We start from the raw sequence: 18,887 nt of genomic DNA, 5'->3' as shown, positions 1-18,887 counted from the left end.
GAGACTCTAATGGCTAATTTTTCAGCTGCCCTGAAACGGGAAGGAAGACACTTCTGGGCACAGCTTGACCTAAGCCCCTGCAGGCGGTGGTATGAACGGCCCAGACTGGACCGCCCCTTTAGGAGGGGCACGGGGTAGGAGTGAGGCAGGAAGCAGGTCGAGGCCTCCAGGCTCTCACAGCAGGGGTACTTTGTTAGTGTGCTAAGAAGTCTGATTGAGAGAGAGAGAGAGAGATGTATTATTTTGTTATTTTGATCTGTTATGCTTACCAAGCCTCTAAACAGGCAAAAGCCAGTGGCCAGGAGAAGACCCAGGACCAACATTAAATCAAACGGTCTTCTCAGCAGGTCCTTCGCTTGGACTTCTTGCACGACCTAGAACAGAGTTTGGAACCCATGAGCAGGCCCGGGGTGCCGAAGAAGAACCTGAGATCTACCGAAACTAAACGCCGTGATGACGGGCGACGAGAGAACTCTGCAGTCACAGGCGTCCCGTCACCACCACGTAACCTTAGCAAAACCGTTTTCCCCTCAAGCCTCAGCTTCCTTACCCGGGGAAGGAGGGCACCGGGCCAGGTGATCTGGAAGGGCCCTCCTAGCTCTATGAGTCCATGTTTTTTTTTGAAATAGCAAAATCTTTGTGATTATAAATGTAAGATACACTCATTTTAAAAATAAACCATACACCCATCACACTACTATTAATCGTTGCTATATTTTCCTGGATATATATAACTATATATATATATATATATATATATAATCTACATTTATTTTTCACAAAGTTAGGACTTAATGTATAAACGATTCTGTATTTGTTCTTTTGACACTCAACATCTACCTATATTATAAGCAGTGTCCCACATTATTAAAAATTCTTCTAAAACAATATCCTATGGAAGCACCATATTTTAGCTATTCTCCCATTGTTGGACATTTAGGAATTTTCAGTGATACATTTAATATGATGATGAGCAACTTTGTACATAAATCTTTGACAGCATCTCTCTGATGGCTTTCTTAGGATAAGGCCCTAGAAGTGGGATTTCTAGGTTAAAGGGTTAAACTTGTCGAGGTTGCTATCACTGCCAGATTGCGCTGTCTGCAAAGCGGTTCTGAATTTATGTTCCTATCAGCACTCTATGATAATGTCCATTTCTCCTTGGCCCTCACTGTGTTTTAACATTTAAAAAAAATAATAATAGGGGCCAGCCCGGTGGCACAGCAGCTAAGTTCATGCACTCCACTTTGGCGGCCCAGGGTCCGCCGGTTCAGATCCCGGGTGCGGACCTACGCACCACTTATCAAGCCCTGCTGTGGCAGGCCTCCCACAGATAAAGTAGAGGAAGATGGGCACGGATGTTAGCTCAGGGCCAGTCTTCCTCAGCAAAAAGAGGAGGATTGGCGGTAGATGTTAGCTCAGGGCTAATCTTCCTCAAAATAATAATAATAATAATAAACAGTTGTGTTGTGTGTGACTCATGACATGGACACTCTGCTGATACACTGTTGTGGACCCTTCAGAAGCAGTGCAGTGAGGACCAAGGCTATGGTGACTGTTCGCTTTTTTTTAATGACCACCTCATTCCTCAGAAGGATGTGAGGCAGTACCAGTTGTCCTTGTGCCAACCTGAATTTACATAGCAGGTGTCTCTGTTCACAAATGAAGTGTTTGTAAATTAAAATGTCTTTTAATGGATTCTATTGTAAATCTCTTTGTAAAATGAATAATCATCTTCCGATTATCTCTAGTAATTCATATTTTCACATAGCAGTTTTGCTTAAAGGATCTTGCTTAAGGATCTAATACCTATAAAAGGAGGAGAAACTCAGATGTCACCAGCTTGGAAACCAAGGCCTTAACTGAGTACCTGCCCAGCCGGTGTCGTTTCACCTTGACCCCCCTGGCTGTGAATGGAAGGGAGATGTCCCAGATGACGTCCTGTAGCCAGTCTCCATGTGCCTGGACTCCTGGTAACCAGACCCTAAGGCTCTGTGTGCTGCTTTGAACAGCAGCATCTCTCCAGCCTCCCCTTGGGGCAGCAAATGCACAAGCATCTCTGAAAGAGGTGCCCAGTGCTCAAACTCCAGGCCATTAAGAGCCCTGGACAAACCACACACCAGCACAATAACGCAGAGTGTGACAGACAGAGCCAATAGGACCACTAGCACAGGGGAAGTTCCAGAAAGGACGGCCTGGCCAACCACAGCAGATGTATTCAGACAGATCATCCGTCTGTACCACCCCATCTCAGCCCCGGTAACTACGGTGTGAACCAGGGCTGCAGAATCAACACAGGGACACTGGTTAACGCCCGAGATGCTCCAGTCCACGAAGGCGCGGTTCAGTCCAGCAGCCAGTGGGTGTGAGCGAGCCCTGGGAGCTTGAGAACAGGTTACATTTAACTTAATAAAATCACCTTGGAGGGATAATTATAATTTTCTGATGGCTGATTATAGATTCTGAAACCAGCCCAGATGGGAAGACAAGTATATGGTATGCTTAAGAAAAAAGCAGGGCAAATGCGTGTTCCGTACTTCCCTATTTAAAAGAGAGAGAGAAAGAGAAAGTCAAAAGTTTGCCAAAAGTAAATCAAAGCACAAGTAACATTTCGGATACCTCCCCATCTCAAGTCATCTAAAATTTTGCTATGAACCAGACAATACTTTTAATGAGACCGAAAAAAAGGTCAATTTAAAACTATTACATGTTTATTAACAGGCATGTCCTATCTACAGCATTTTAAAAGTGTATTTAATATAATATCCTGACTTCTTACATGCATAAATAACCTCTTTTCACATTAGCTTTTAAGAGTCTTAATTTTCAAGTGCATTTATCAAGTTCCCATAGTGTGTCAAGAGTTAAACATAATACAAAGAGTTGTAAGAAATATTTGCACATGGAATGTAGCCACAAACACAATACTTAACCCCCCTCTAGATCCTTCTAAAAGTCAGGAATCACTGATATTAGGCTGTCTAATTGTTCAAAGTACATGTCTGAAAACTGCTCGAAAGCATTTATTAAAAGGTGAGCTTAAGGAGGCGAAAAGGAATAATTCTGCAAAACAGCTTTTGGGTAAGCTTGGAATTTCTCGGTTCTATCACAACCAAAATAGCTGCTCTATTTAAAAACAATCCCCATCGTTTCAGAAAAGGAAAGTCCATTTTAAGATGAAGTTTCTTACCTACAATGTTTCCAGGCACAAAAACAACAATGCTCATGATGATAGACCCGACCCAATACAGGCCAATGGTTCTGTAACTTTCCCTGTAAGGAGAAAATCTCGGCTCAGCGCACTTGTCTTCGAACACCGTTAGCAAAAGATGGTGCACAACATTATCTTTACTCTAACTAGTAAAGCACATAAATTGAAACTTACTGAATCGAGAATAAGAAATCAAACACTGCTGACCAGACTTCATTTCCATATGTGACACACCAGACCCTCTGCGTGTCCTCTTGAATAGGATTATGCCTGCTACACTGATCTTTAAACTACAACGTGCTTGTCGCTGTCAGGAGTCCCACATTTCACTGTTGTGTACGAAACTCAGGACGTGAAAGGAAAAAGAAGGTTCAAAGAAGAAAAGAAATCGGACCCATATTTTAAATCATTCTAAGTATGAGCAACAGGATGTTAAATGGACTTTCCCTGGCGTCACAGAACTTTGGCCAAAGCTCCAAAGATGAGGATAGTAAGTGACACATTCCTCATGTTCTGCAGGAGCTGCTGGACATGGACCCCTCATCTTCTAAAGAGGCAATGTTGACAAAAAGTTCTTTCCACTGATGACCCCGAGAACCCACCACTACAGGGGGCTATGGGAAATTCAAAAGGAGACTCTCTGAAGGGAAACCAGTGGAGAATACTGTGTGCTTCCTGCCCAGCCCCAGTGCAGCAGCTCCCAGGAGGCCCCTTCACAATGGCCGGGATGGTGGACCGGAGGACAGACAAGAGGCGTCTTCCTCAGCTGGATGCTAACAGAGCCACAGAAACTCTAGCCCCCTGGGCAGCCTCCAAGCAGGCCCACACATTCCCAAAAATGACCTTGGGAACATGCGTGAAGAGGTAGGCTGGTGCCTAGAAAAGTCCAAAATGTAGCCGGAGCTGTCCTTGAGTTCGTGATGGGGGGTGGGGGTCGGGGGTCAGAGGGCAGGCAGTTGGTCCAGCTGAAGTTCAACCTCGTATGGGGCAAGAATGCATGACTTTCTCTAACGTGGAGCCAAGGGGAGGCCTAGAAGGCAGCTGGGCTTGAGCCGTCCTGAAAGGATGCTGCCTCCTGGGTCCCAGGGATCCCGGCAGAAAGAAGCTGTGGGTGGACCCCCAGGGCAGGGAAGTCACACAAATGCAGCCAGAGAGAGCACTGCTGCCTTCAGGGGTCGGGACAATGCAAAGGTTCCTATGGGAGAGCCTCTGATCCCACACATGTGCCCTGCAAGACAGACCTAGCATATCATACTAGAGGGAACTGATCCCCAGGAAACAGCAACTGTCAGGTAAGACTCTGCCCCTCTTCCTTCAACTCCAGGTATGTACACACATGTTCCCAGGGCAGCCCGCTACAGAGTGAGCTGAGGAGGAACAAAAGAATAGACCGGATCCCCCAGCCACACTGCAGGCCCCCAGGCCTCAGGGCTACGCGTGAGCTGGGGAAAAAGAGAGCTTGGAACTGAAATGAGATGGAAGTTCTGAATCAGGACGTGCTGAACATAATCAGCAAGTTAAGGGGTCCGCACATGCTGTCACTGTGGCAGGGGATAAGCCACAATGGGATGTGTGCAAAAGGCCGTGGTGCAAGGACAATAAAGCCATCTGACCTGTCTCCATCGAGCACGTATTCCTGTCCGGGTGCACCTGTCGGTGTATTTGCCTCTACCCGCGTTCGCCTTACACACCCGCTGATGGGCTGCTGAGGCGGCAGAAGCGCACACACGCGCACACACACACACACACACACAAACACGGGGCAAGCTGACTTACTCCCACGCGATGGCCGCCACCATCACCAGGTACATCAGATAGTGCGCAGAGCCGTCCCAGTAGCAGATCATGTGCCCATACGCGGTGTTCAGATACGGTTCACCCTGAGGAGAACGTGAAAAAGAAGACCGCTTGACAGACGACTCGGACGCTCCGACGCAGGACACCAGACGGTGCAAGTAAAATAAAACAGCGGAAATAACCTGTGTAGACTGCTAAAAGGAAACGAGTCTGAACGCTCTAAAATTAAACAACTGGTAGGAACGTGAAAATATAACTACCCTGGAGCTCCCAAAACCAGAGTCCGCCCCGCGGGAAGGAGTTAGAGGACGCCTGGCCGCTCGCTAATGCGCTGGGTCTACACAGTGTGTACAGGGGTGCAAAGCGGGCGGCGTCCTGGGCCCGCCGGCTGCACGGCAGACCCACTGAGGCCGAGTCAGTCTGCTACTAAAGGTGGTGGCTTTGGCCAGAGAAGACCCAGCTCCCCAGAGCCCCCGGCCGGCCCTCCTAATTCACGCTGACGCCGAGGGTCTCTGGGCCGAGTGGGAGGAAAGCAGTCCATCCCCCACGGCACAGGGGCGGGCGGGCACTGCACTCGGAGCCTCACACCCCACCCCTCCTTCACAACCTATGGCACAGACGCGAGTGACTCTATCTTACAGATGAGGAAATCGAGGCTCCGAGAGGCTAGGAGACTTTCCTAAGGTCACACAGCTATTACACAGCTCTGCTGCTTCTCAAGAACAGCCAGACTTGTCCTGAGAAATCTTTAATTTTATGAACATGAGACTATCTGATGAACTACATTTCCCTTGTCCAGGTGGCTGCTAGAAATTACTGTCCAGGGGCCGGCCTGGTGGCGTAGTGGTCAAGTCCGGCATGCTCCACTTCAGTGGCCCAGGGTTCGGATCCTGGGCGCAGACCTACAGACTGCTCATCAGCCACCCTGGGGCGGCGTCCCGTATACAAAATAGAGGAAGATTGGCACAGATGTTAGATCAGAGCGAATCTTCCTCTGCTTGGGTTTTTAGTGTCACTCTGGCTCCGCCTCGTTTCCCTTTCTTCTTTCTCCCACTTCGTGCTCTCCTGCCTCGCGTCACAAGTCTTCTAAGATGCCTGAAGCCCTTTCCACATCAGGGAAATCGACCAGCCCATCAATCGACCAGCCCAGAGGGGCTCTCTGAAGCTCCGTGCTCCCCTGCTCCGACGTCTCTCCCCACAAATCAGATCAATGAAATCACAGAAGAGGAAGAAGCGACACAAAAGGCGTGCGTCCGCCCGTGCCTGGCCCACGTCTTTCCTCTGACACTTCTCTCTGGCTGTGACTGGATCACACCACGGGGTTAGTCATTCACACTACACACTGGCTCTTGGAGCCTGTACTGGCCTCTCCTGGTGGCTTAGTGGCATCTTTAACCAGGTGGCCCGTGCGTGGGTCCTGCACACTCCCCAGCACTCCTTTACTCCTCAGCTTCTCCCCCCAGCCGAGCCCATCAGGCCTCTCAAAATTAACGGCCACACCGCTCAGCTGACCCGGGCCAAAGACTATGGGGTCTTTTTTATTCCTCATTCTTCTAAGCAGTCTGTTGGCAACTCCTGTCAATTTTATCCCCATCACATCACCCCAGCAATCCTCCCTCTGCATCACGGCCTAGTCCAGGCCCTCAGTGCCCCCTGGACCATCCCCAGTCTCCCTCCGTCTCCCCTCTCCTTCCACGCCCCACTCTCCAGCTGCCCCGTGCAGACTCAGCAGGCCCTGCTCTTAACATGTCGCTCTTCTGCTCAGAAAGCGCCCACAGCTTCTTGCCGCCTGCAGGACCAGGCCCCACCGCCTCCATCTGGCAGCCGGTCCCCAGCGCCTGGCCCTGCAGACCTCCCCACGGTCACCCCCCAGGCCCCTTCTCCCATCCTGTCTGCCTCCCGGCTCGTCACTCTCCCCAGCTCGGCGTCCCAGAAGCCCGCCCCTCTGCACGCGGTAGCCCCTGCTCTCTGGGTCCCCTCCGCCTCTTGGCTGCCCCCACAGTCACTTCAGAGGCTCCTCTTCTTCTGCCGCGGTCTCCGAAGTTCTCCCCTCGGCCCTCTCCCCTCTCCCCCTTCTCCTGGGCAAGCTCCTCTCCTCTCAGACCTGCAGGTACCAACTTTACTCAGGCGGCCCCAAATCTCTCCGCCAGGAACCCTCCTCAGAGCTCGAGGCCTGCCAAGCTCTGCCTGCTGGGACATCTGCCAGGATGTCCCCAACCGCCCGAAACCCCACATGCCCCTCAATGAACACAGCAGCATCCTTGCAAACCTGCACCCCAGTTGGCAGTGGGGAGATACACGCTATTTCTCATCTCCAGTCCTTTGCCCAAGCTGTGCCCTCTCCTTGGGATGCCCTCCCCTCCCCAGTCTATCTGGAAGACATTTATCATCCCTGCCATTGCCATTCTAAAAAAATGCCACAGCAGTGGCACCCGCTCGGTGGGGCCTCCCCTGACCGCTCCCGGTCTGTCCTTCCTCTGTGCACTCCACGCCTCGGGAGTCTCCGTCACCACGCCTGGGACACTGCCATCCCCCTGCCACCTTAGACCGCTCCCGGAGGGAGGAAGCAGGCCTTAGGTCCCCCGAGTCTTCTTTGACAAATGCCCGGGGCACTGACGTCCCCCCTCGTCCCTTTCTGATGTCATAGCCCCAGCATTCCTCCAAAAGCAGGACGCACGACGTCACCTGGACCTTCCTCTTCCCGTCACCCCCGCCTCACCCGGAGTCCAGCTCCTTCCAGCGGCTCAAATTCTCTGAAGTGCGTCCCTCCTCTCTCCTGCCCGTGCCCGGCCTCCATCTGGGCCATCGTCCTGCCCTGGCTGGCCCTGCAAAAGCCTCTGACCCCCTGGTGTCCCAGTTCATGGCCTTGACCTTCCCTTCAAGGCCATCCTTCCCGGGGCTGCCTGCATTGTTCCCTGACTCAAAATCTCCTCACATAGGGGATAAAACCCAAACTCCCTTAGCTTGCACACGAAGCTCCCCATGATTTGAAACACAGACGAAGACTACACTTTCAGCTCTGCTCCTTATTTCCTCTGTGACCTTTAGTAAGTTACTTAACCTCTCTGGGGCTGGATTCATCACACCATAAAATAAGAAAATCGGACGAACTTTCCAGGGCACCGGGTAGCTCTGTCATGCTGAGATGGGGGTGCGGTCATCACAATCAAATGGCTTCATTAACTGCCTCAGCGTTTGGTACTTTACACATGTAAGACTGACTTGAGCTTCAGATACAGTGATGTTTAATAATAACAGATACAAAATTCTTTTAAAGTACCTCATTTATATTAAACACAAGTAAAGGAGAAAGGAAGGGGGTCAGGGGTGAGGGAGGAGTTGTAAGACTGAACTTTGAGAATCGCCTCCTGCCATCTATCCCTAACCTCCCACTTCACTTTGCACATGAAGAGACGGCCTGTGTCTCGGGCAGGGGAGGGAACACCAAGTATGGCACCTGCTCACCCTACGGGAAAGGATTTCATCTGAGCCACGCGGCCGGGGTGGCTGGCCCTCTGCGTGAGGCTCCCCATGGCTAAGCGCCCCGTACCTCTCTCAGGTAGTGTGTCACAAACCCGTCGATGATGCCGTCCTGCTCCAGTCCTATGATGAGGTTCACCACGCTGGTAAATCCAAACACCGCATACACTGGAGCAAAGAAAACAGCAGTTGAAACACCGCAGCTCGGGGACGAGGACGAAGAGCTCAGCATCGCAACAATAATTCATTGCTTTTAACAGTTCCCAGAAGATGCCGTGGACAGTCAACAGGGACCCACAGAATGCACGTCCTGCACACACAGCGGGACCTCTGCCTGTGTCACACATCGCCCCGTCGCTGCCTCAGGGGTCTCACCGAGGGGACACCTGCCGGGGGGCACAGAATGCAAAACTCACCCGCTAACTCTGTCCCAGAGGATTCTGGCAGGCCGCCCCATCCCATCCTCCACTCCCCTCCAAGTGGCTGCCCAGGGCCACACCCGCATGCCACCTGGATGGTGGGAACAAAACCAGGAACCAGTGGCCAAGGGAGCACAGAGGTGACCCCAGGTTTAGAATAAGGACTCAGAAAAGAGAATGCATCTCAGCCATTACCACGCAGGCCGACTCACAGTGTCTCCAACGTGTTTGGAGAAATGCTGGGGATCCTAAAGACAGACGGTGGCTGACGGGCAAGCGACAACGGCTTTAAGAAGAAAGGCCAGTGGTTTTAAAAAGAGGACAGGAGATGGTACAACTGGATATTAAAGAAGGAAAGCCATAGCATCTCAGAGAATCTTACTGAGGATGTGAGGACCTCTTAAATGGGCTTAAAACCACCGGCAAAAAATAGCTAAGGAATAATATCTTTTAAACAGTGAGTGGTCAAATTTAGTGCATGTTAGTTTATCAATAAAGCTGCATTTTCAAGTTGTAACAAATCAGTGTACTAAATTATGTGATGGTCTTGGACAGTAGACAAATCTGATGCTAAATATAAGAAAAGCTGTGAACAAGAGAAATGAGAGGAGAGTGGGGAAGGTGAATTCACCGAGAAGGGAAGCTGGCCTCGCCCAGAGCCTGCAGCCAGGACTCCAGTGTTTACATTTTCCCCAAAACAGTAGAAGGTCCAGACGCCTGTTCCCTCGGACCGTCTCCCCATGCCCCCACGCACACCTTGGCCCAGATCTGATAGCCACCAGCCATCAGGAGATCAGCCATCACGTCTCCCAGGAAAGGGAGCGTTCAGCACACGATCATTCAGCATGATCACCCTACCAACAGTGGCTGACACCAACAGGAGTGTCAGATGCTGGGTCAGAGACAACAAAGACAGTCTCTGCCTTCCCATGGGCCGGAGTCCGGCCTAGGGTCTGACCTTGAGACTGCAGGCTGCTGAAGGCCGGGACAGAGATGAGGACAGAGGGCTGTGGGTGTCGGAGCCCAACGCTGAGGAGCTGGGAGTGCCGCTAAGCTAAGCGTGGGCTCCATGGAGCGGGGAGGAAGTGAGCAGCGGGAGACCAGTCTGGAGAGAAGGGCGGGCCGGATCAAAGGCAGAGGAGTGGGGGGAAAAGGACACGGGCCTTGAACACTGACTGGCTGTGAAGCCTGAGGCAAGTTACATCATCTCACTAAGCTTCAGAGTGTTTTATATGCAAATTGAGAGAAATCAGTTACAATTCTTCTTTCCCTCCCTGCCTTTGCCAAATCCACAAATAGAGAATAGTCCCCACACCATTGACAATAGGCTCAGCCACATGACTCCCTGTGGCCAGTGGAATGTGGGTGGAAGTGACAGTGGCCAGCTCCAAGTCAAGGCCTTAAGTGGCCTCGCTCTTTTTCCGCTCCCCCTTCCTGTGCTCTGTATCTGCCACCAGAAGGGCACGCCCAGGGAGCTGCTGGTCCCAGAACAAAGAGACACATGGGAGAGCAGTGAATCCAACCCACAGCCTGAAGCAGAGCGGCCCAGGCACCTGCAGACTGTGAGCAAGAAAAGAAATGTTTATAGCCAAGATGTGGGAACAACCTAAGTGTCCATCACCAGATGAATGGATAAAGAGGTTGTGGTATATATATTCAGCCATTAAAAAAGAAGGAAATTGGGGGCTGGCTGGAGGCTCAGCGGTTAAGTTCCCACATTCCGCTTCAGTGGCCTGGGGTTTGCCAGTTCAGATCCCAGATGCAGACCTACGCACCGCTTGTCAGGCCCTGCTGTGGCAGGCTCCCACATAAAATAGAAGAGGATGGGCATGGATGTTAGCTCAGGGCCAGTCTTCCTCAGCAAAAAGAGGAGTATTGGCAGCAGATGTTAGCTCAGGGCTAATCTGCCTCAAAAAAAGAAGAAGAAGGAAATCCTGCCATTTGTGACAACATGGATGGACCTCAAGGTCAGTATGCTAAGGGAAATCATTCAGACAAAGAAAGACGAATACCATATGATCTCGTTTATATGGAAGCTAGAAGAGCTGAACTCATTGTAACAGTAGATGGGTGGTTGCCAGGGCCTGGGGGGTGGGGGAAATGGGGAGATGTTGGTCAAAGGGTAGAAACCTCCAGTTATAAGATGAATAAGTTCTGGGATCTAACACACAGCATGGCGACTCCAGGAACAATACTGTGTCGTATACTCACCCACAGGGGCATCTACACTCGGACGTCTTTGGTGATTGTGACACCCCGGACCTGAGCACATGTGGTTTGGACCCACACACCGTGCAGCAGAAGGCAATGTTAGCCACCGCTGCATTTTCCTTTTTCTCTTTCTTTTAAACTTTTTTTACTTTGAAAACCCTATGATGAGACAGTGCAAAATGAAACATGAGACAGTGCTGGAAGATGAGACCCTCCCCCAGGTCAGAAGGCACTCAGTTATGGGGGAGGAGCAGAGAACCCATACAAATAGCACTGCGGCCAATGACACAGCTAAAGCCGGAGGGACGTCCAGTGGCTGAAGTGCACAAAAGTGAAAGGAAAGTGCGTGTGCCAATGCTGTACCACACACACACAATTGGAACATGGAATGTGAGGAGCACACAAGGTGTGAGACATGGGGACGTTCTATCTCCCTCTCTGTCTAATCTGTATCCAGAACATCTCCCACGAAAGACTAGCCGAGACTCAGAGGAAGCACTGAAAGTGGTGGAAGAAATATCAACAATCTAAGATAGGCAGAGGCCACCGTGTTACCAGCAGAAAGCGGCAATGACTTGAAACGACTTTCTAGGAAAGTGACAGAAGGAAGTGGCAAAGCCAGACTGCATTTGAGCATCGAGAAGATAAAATCGTGACCACAGCAGAACTACACAACTTTCACATGGACAGTGAAGACACGGAAATTGTTAGAGATTTTGCTTGCCTTGGTTCAGTCGCCAGTTCAAATGGAGACCGCAGCCAAGAAGTCGAGAAAGGACTGAGACTCGGAGGGGCAGCAATGAAAGAATTAGGAAAGACGATCAGGTGTAAGGAAGGGTCATTAGAGACTAAGGCCAAGATGACCCACAGCCTCGTGTTCCCGGTGACTAGGCACAGGTCCGAAAGCTGGACAGTGAAGAGGCTGATGGGAAAAAATGGACTCGTCTGAAATACGGCGTTGGGAGAGCGCTCTCTGGATACGAACAAGTGGGCAAATGAAGAGAAATTTAAGCCCAAACTATCGAAGGAGGCAAAGAGGATAAAACCGAGGCTGTCCTACTGCGTGCGCATCACGAGAAGGCAGGATTCCTCGGAAAAGACAATAATGGTGGGAAAAGCAGAGGCAGCAGGAAGAGAGGAAGACCAAATTTGAGATGGATTGACCCCAAAAGGAGGCCCCAGGCACGAGTCTGCAGAGGTGAGCAGGGCTGCTGAGGACGGGACCCTGTGGTCATCGCTCATCCACGGGGTCGCCAGGAGTCGGAGCTGACTTGACCGCAGGTGACAAACAACTGCACACTTCAAAGTTGCTAAGAGGGCAAATCTTAAATGTTCTCAGCACACGCACAAAAAAAAATGGTAATTATGTGAGGCGAAGGGCCTTAAGTGAATAACGGCACTGCGGTAATCGCTTCACAACGTAGACGTGTATCAAACCATCACAGTGTACACTTTAAATTCACACGATGGGTATGTCAATTATATCTCAATAAAGCCAGAAAAAGAACAGAAAAGAAACATTGGTTGCCTAGGACACTGGGACGAGGGGCTGTGATGTGTCCCACGACTGAGCAGGGGCTAAAGGAATCAGAGGCCCAGAGTCCCCGCTCGGAGGCAGCTCTGCCTGAGGAGGCCCAGCACAGAGCGCCCAGGCCTCGGGCACAGCCTCTCTCTAACCACGTCACCCTGACTGTGTTTCTTAGCATCTCTGAGCCAGCGTCTTCATCTGTAATTTGTTGTAAGAATTAAATGAAATAATGCTCAGGGCCGTACGGGGTACACAGCATGTGCTCCATCAGTGGTGCTTTCCTTCCTTTAAAGTACGTGTGTATTTGCCAGGCCCTGTTCTAAGCCCTTTACAAATAGGATCTTATTTAATGCCGGCACCAACCCTCCGTGGTAAGTATTACTATTTTCTGCGTTACACAAATGCGCAGACTGAGGCACCGTACGGCTAAGTTCCACGCCAGGTGGAGGGGGCCGCGCGCAGCGGGCTGCAGGCAGGAAGCCCAGGAAGGAGGTGGGACGAGAGTTGAGGTCACAGGTCAGAGCATGCGTGGCACAGGGGACGGAGGGGTGTCCTGCCTGGGCCTGCCTGTGACTTTCCGCCAAGATGCCAGCTGGGAGAGAGTGGAGCCACAGCCGGGGGAGGTGTTGGCCTGGAGGCAGGGCCACGCCGTCCTGGAATACTCCAGCCACTCTCCCTGTGGGCTCGAGCACCCACAGCTGGCGGAAGGCAGCGGGGTGGCCACGTGCTGTGCCGGGAAGCGGACACGAGCGGGCCCCCTGCCGTGCAGACATACCATAGAACAGCGGGTCCCGGGGAGGTTTTCTCTTGACGAGGACACGAGCCAGCAGGGCTACCAGGAGCAGGATGAGGGCAGCAACCCCCACCATCGTCCAGGAACTGCAACGACCAGAACAGGGAGGCAGTCACTTATCCAAATAAACGCCTCGGTGCCAGTTTCCTGGCTGTTGCCGGCATTCACCCGCCCGCCTCTGCCCGCGGCTCCAGCCCGCGGAGTTCATGACGTTGACCTGCAGCACTGCGGGCCACTCCTGGGAATTTCAGGGACCAGGTCACCAGGGCCTCACTGTTGTGACTGTGCACAGACGGTGTGTCCGAGCGCCCTCTGCCCAACCCTAGCTTGCCCCTAACATGGCCGCTGCCTGTGGTCCTCCGGCCCCTGGTCCCTGCTGGCTGACAGGCCTAACCACTGATCTGCGACCTCTCTCAGGGCCAGCTGGAAACCCACAGGCTGATCCCCAGGGAACAAGTACACACAACTTCCATGGGGACAAGGAAGAAGGGTCACGTGTATAATCAAAGGGGCCAGAGGGTGAGGCTGTCCAAGGAGGGGAAGAGTGTGGTGCAGACCTGAGGCCAGCATGAAGCCAGCCCCTCACCACAGCATCCAATCCCAAACCCGGGAAACCGAGGCCTGGCTCCATGGGGCACAGCCCAAATCTTCTCCTGGGAGAGGGCGTGGCACCAAGGAGACCAGGGGCCAAGGCCCCTCCCCAGGGGGGTAGCACCAGGGCCTGAAGCCTGGAGGAGTTAGGAGTCAAGAGACCCGGATTCTGGCATTCAGATTCTACTCTGCCACTGCCCACCTGTGAGCCCTAGGAAAGTCATGTCATTTTAGTCTCCTGTTTATTAAGTAAAAAGCACATCAAAGAAAAAATAGATTACACACCCCTATGTGCCCGGCACCATGGATGAACAAGAGAGGTACCTGTGCTCATGGGGGACCTATCTCAGGGAGTTCTGAGCTCTTTCACCCAGCGGGTCCCCTCAAGTCCTACAGAGACACTCTCCCGCTCACACTTCCAGCACCAATGGGGCTTCCAGCGCTCGACAAAGCAGTGCCTGGCGCTCTCCAAGGGACCACACCAGAGTCCTCAGCAGCCCTTGAGAGCGGCTGCCAGCACCTCTCCTCACCAGGACCCTGCTCGCAACCACAGCTGACACGAGGACTCTCCCATAACCTTCGCCATATGCCCCTGGGACTTCTGGAAACACCCTCCTCAGTCACAGGTTCCACGGCCCACCAACACCTACCAATAGCTGAGGGACAAACCCAGGCTGGCCACACACCTGCAGCTGCAGTGGGTGCCAGGCACAGTCAGAAATCTCCCCCCAGTGTCAGAGGGGTCAGTCAGGAAGTGATCCATCCAACCTGCATGCAGACAGGCCCCAAGGAAACTGGCCACAGGTGCAGGAAAGCAGTATGCCCAGCAGCTGGCCCCAGGCCCCGCAGAGAGTCACGAAGTGGGTTCTGGGCATCAGCAGCACCCAGATTTCCAAATGCCACCCTAGACCTACGGAATGAGAATACTTCAAGGACGGGGCATGGAAATATGCAACTCCTTTCAAGATAGCTGGATAAGTATGATGCAGAAAGTCTGCCTGAGGACCTCTGCTAAGGTGTATAAGAATTGATACATGGGGGAAGGAGGGAGGGAGGGAGAGAGGAAGCAAGGAGAAAAAAATGAGGATGGATGGTAGATGGATGATGGATGGTGAATGAATGGATGGATGATGCATGGATGCATGGATGGATGGATGGATGGATGGATGGATGGATAGCTGGATAGATGGATGATGGACGGTAGATGGTGAAAGAATGGGTGGATACTGGCTGGCTGGATGGATGGATGGAAGACACAGTTCTATGATAAGAATGAGGATGACAGTGTCAGTGTCCAGGTAACAACTGAAATAGGAGGTTTCTAGTGGTACACATCAATGGATGCTCCAGGCTCCTCCTGTAGAGAGGAGCCAAAGGAGGAAAGGATAGTAGAGAAAGCTGACGTGCATCAGGGACAGGATGCTGGGCTGGAGCATCCTCCAGGATGATGACGGTGAAGAGGGAAGAGATTAGGTGTGCTGGCTAAGCTGACAGGCATTTTAGTCACAAACAGCCTGTGGTAGGTGGTGGCCAGGAGACACCCCCATCCCTGCTCCTACCAAGGCCTGGGGCTCACAGCCAGCAGGATCACACAGATGGTGATCTTCTGGAGCAGGAGAGAGCAGCGCAAACTGGTTCACAGCGTCCTCTCACGCTCTCCACGTCTAGTGGGGGAGCAAAGAATGAAGAGAAACTGGGGCAGCAGATCATCTCTGTCTCCTGGCGACAGCCAGATGTAGGACCTGCTCAGAACAGGGAGAAAGGGATGCGGCAGGGACTTCTAGGTGGGGGGCGATGGGTAAGTGCTGCTAGTCTTGGGCTGGGGGCGTGGGTGTTGTTCCTGATGCCCTTCCATGAACAGACACCTGCTGAGAGGGGACGTGTGTGTGTGTGTGTGTGTGTGTGTGTGTGTGTGTGTGTGTGTGAGAGAGAGAGAGAGAGAGAGAAGGAGAGAGAGAGAGAGGGAGATTCCAACCCTTTCCTGACGCCTCAACCTCACTGGCTTTTTCTGTTTTTCAGGTTTTCATACAAGGTCTAGTAGGAAGGAAGCCTCTACTAATTCAACTAATTCCAGCAGCTTCAAACCTAACAGAAGGCCTGCCACGCACCAGGCCCCGTGCTGGGCAGGACGGTACCGAGGTGAGCTGTGGCCTGGGAGGCAAGTTCTGACCACAGGACAGCAACGCTCACGGGAAAGCCACGAGCCAAGGGGGCTGAGAGGAGGGAGCGACCACACTCCCAGGGTTGGGAGGGTTGGAAAGGGAAGACGCGGCATTTTACTCCGGGGCCATAACGTCCAGGTGTGGCTGCAACAGTCAGCTACAGGGAGGAAGGCATCCAGCCAGAGGGGACAGCGGGAGCAACAGCAAGGAGGCGGGAAAGTTACTCAGTGAGCGAGGGGCACAGGACACTCCCGTGGGCTGCAGCACTAGTACGGTGGACGCGGGGCGCTGGGGCAGGGGAACCCCAGGGGAGGCTTTGTCATGGTGCTGGCCAGAGAGGGCCTGGCCAGGGGAAACCAGGAGGAGGGAAGTGATGCTAGCCTAGCCAGGGGACTTATGGGGAACAGGACAGTGGCAGGGGGAGCAGAGAAAGAAGAGCGAGGAGTCAGAGGCCCCTGGGATTTTATGTGCAGGAGGATGGGAGGAAGGGTTGGAACCAATTATTCAAACTCTATAGGGCTTAGCAATATGCTCAATATGCATGGCCAGACATAATCCAGCGTGTCCTCCGTAAGTGCCATCACCATTATATGGGTGGCTGAGGCCAAAACCTCAGAGTCACCCTCGAATCCTCACCCTGCCATGCAATCCCTCTACCAGCCGCACTGCTCCCTCTCCAGAATCTCCCCACCCCCGCCCAGCCACATCCCTCTCCCGCCAGTACTCCCTGTCCCACTGCTACCTGGAAAGCTCTGTCCCCAGATCTTCCTGTGGTCACCTCCTGCAGCTCAAGTGTCACCTCCTCCAAGAAGCCTTCCCTGACCACCAGTCCCCTTCCCAGTCACTCTCTCATGTCGACTCTCCGGCCCTTTCTGTCTTGTTCATGGCTACGGCTGCGGCACTTGGAGCAGTGCCAAGCACACAGTAGGGACTCCATAATACTTGCTGAGCTGTCCCTAGTGCCATTTTAGGAGTGTGGGTCCCCCAGGCACTATATCCACAGACCTGTCACATTCATTGCCCAGAGCTGCTGCTTCTGGTAGTTGTGCCCCAAGACTGGGTCAGACCGAGGGCAGACCCTGCCTATGCCCAGGGAGCGCTCAGTATGGAGGGGGGCGTCTGGACGAGGCATGCAGCAAGTGGTGGCCCCAGGGCAGCGGAGAGGAGGAAGCCCCCGCCCTGCAGGCAGACGTTTCCCCGCAGCCCGAGGTCTGGGGGGTTTGCAGCGTACACACTGATGCAACTTCCTTAGTACCAACTGCTGTGGGAAACGTAAGAGGTTACTTCCTGCCCCCGCAGGCGGCAAGGAACACCCGCAGGCACTGAGCCTGGCACCTCTCCACTGCCGGGGCGGCGGCCGCGGCCCGGTGCGGGGCTGTCTAGCCAGGGATCCCTCACTGAGGACAGGCAGGTCTTCCAACCAAACCCATATGGGCCTCCATCAGCCCCACCCATTTCCTTAGCGCTGAACTGCGCTGCCTCGCCTCCGGTTCCCCATCCCATACTGAGCCCCTCCGGAGTGTCTTTGGATCCTGGCAATAGGATGCAAATAGAGGCCATTAGACAGACCAGAAAACTGAGGCCAGGCCACACCGTTAGTACCAAAGCCGGGCCTACAACCCAGGTCTTTGCCTGTTGGCTCAGCGCTATTTCTGCTAGTCATTCACAACAGTTTCTAAAATTAATAAGAAACGATAAGCGTGTGAGTGTCCATACATGGAAACGTTCCTGCGAAATGCGAAACGAACAAGGCACGACCCGAGATAACATGGCCACACTCTTGGCTGTGGGTGTCTGTACCGCCCCCGCCCCTGCCCCTGCACTCCTCAAGGGCAGGGGCATCGCCTTATTGACCTCTGTAACCCGGGACACCTGGCACGGCGCTGGCACGGTGCGGGCGCCCGGCACTTGGCCCCGGAATTGCTCCGCATGTCAAGGATGCCAGCCTGAGCGAGGCCTCTGGCCCCTGCGACCTCCGGGCGCCTCCCGCGCTGGCCGGGCCCGGGGCGCCCCCGGAGCCGGCGAACCGCTGCCCCGCAGCCGCTGCTCGAGCCCCATCGGAAAAGTTGTGGGGCTCCCGCCGCCCCTCCCACCGCCGCCGCCGCCCCGAGCCGCCGCCCCCGCCGCGCGCCCACTCACTCGTGCTGGGCCGCCAGGTGGTCGAAGACGTAGGTGACCGGGATGGCCGAGAGGGACAGCACGAACACCCCGGTGGCCGCAGAGGCACTCATCGCCGCCGCCGCGCCGCCTGCCCTTCACCGCATCCCGGCGGGCGCCCCGCCCAGCTTCCGGCAGCGCCCGCGCCCCTTGCCGCCGGCCCTGGAGGCGCCCCCGCCGCGCCCCGCTTCCCTGTGCAGCGCCCCCCGGCCGCCCGCCCTGGAGGCGCCCCTGCCGTGCCCCGCTTCCCTGTGCAGCGCCCCCCGGCTGCCCGCCCTGGAGGCGCCCCTGCCGCGCCCCGCTTCCCTCTGCAGCGCCCCCCGCCTGCCGGCCCTGGAGGCGCTCCCACAGCGCCGCCCTCTGCAGCGCCCCCCGGCCGCCGGCCTTGCAGGCGCCCCGCCGCCCTCTGCAGCGCCCCCCGACCGCCCACCCTGCAGGTGCCCCACCGCCCTTTGCAGCGCCCCCCAGCCGCCGGCCCGCAGCCGCCCGGGGGCGCAGTCCCGGAGGCGCCCGTGCCGCCGTCCCGCCCAGGGCGCCA

At 54.0% G+C, this 18,887-nt stretch overlaps 1 protein-coding gene across 3 annotated transcripts in view; it reads right to left on the bottom strand.

Annotated features, from left to right (window-relative positions):
- The window catches only part of TM6SF1 (transmembrane 6 superfamily member 1), a 29,762-nt gene extending 11,161 nt beyond the window's left edge, over positions 1-18,601 (bottom strand). The window contains exons 1-7 of one of the 3 annotated variants that reach the window (XM_046653326.1): positions 18,332-18,598; positions 13,422-13,525; positions 8,559-8,656; positions 4,988-5,091; positions 3,191-3,273; positions 2,420-2,541; positions 270-374 (exon numbers count right to left, since the gene is read on the bottom strand). In XM_046653326.1, the coding sequence (XP_046509282.1) occupies positions 270-374; positions 2,420-2,541; positions 3,191-3,273; positions 4,988-5,091; positions 8,559-8,656; positions 13,422-13,525; positions 18,332-18,423 (708 nt within the window). In that variant the 5' untranslated portion in view covers positions 18,424-18,598. Of the gene's footprint in view, positions 1-269; positions 375-2,419; positions 2,542-3,190; positions 3,274-4,987; positions 5,092-8,558; positions 8,657-13,421; positions 13,526-18,331 lie in introns of all 3 variants that reach the window. The other 2 variants (XM_046653325.1, XM_046653327.1) reach the window with 2 other exon arrangements.
- Between the last annotated feature and the right edge of the window lie 286 nt (positions 18,602-18,887).

This window comes from Equus quagga, chromosome 2 (genome assembly GCF_021613505.1).
Source record: "Equus quagga isolate Etosha38 chromosome 2, UCLA_HA_Equagga_1.0, whole genome shotgun sequence".
Classification (NCBI taxonomy): domain Eukaryota; kingdom Metazoa; phylum Chordata; class Mammalia; order Perissodactyla; family Equidae; genus Equus; species Equus quagga.
This window is presented reverse-complemented; position numbering and strand designations above follow the sequence as displayed.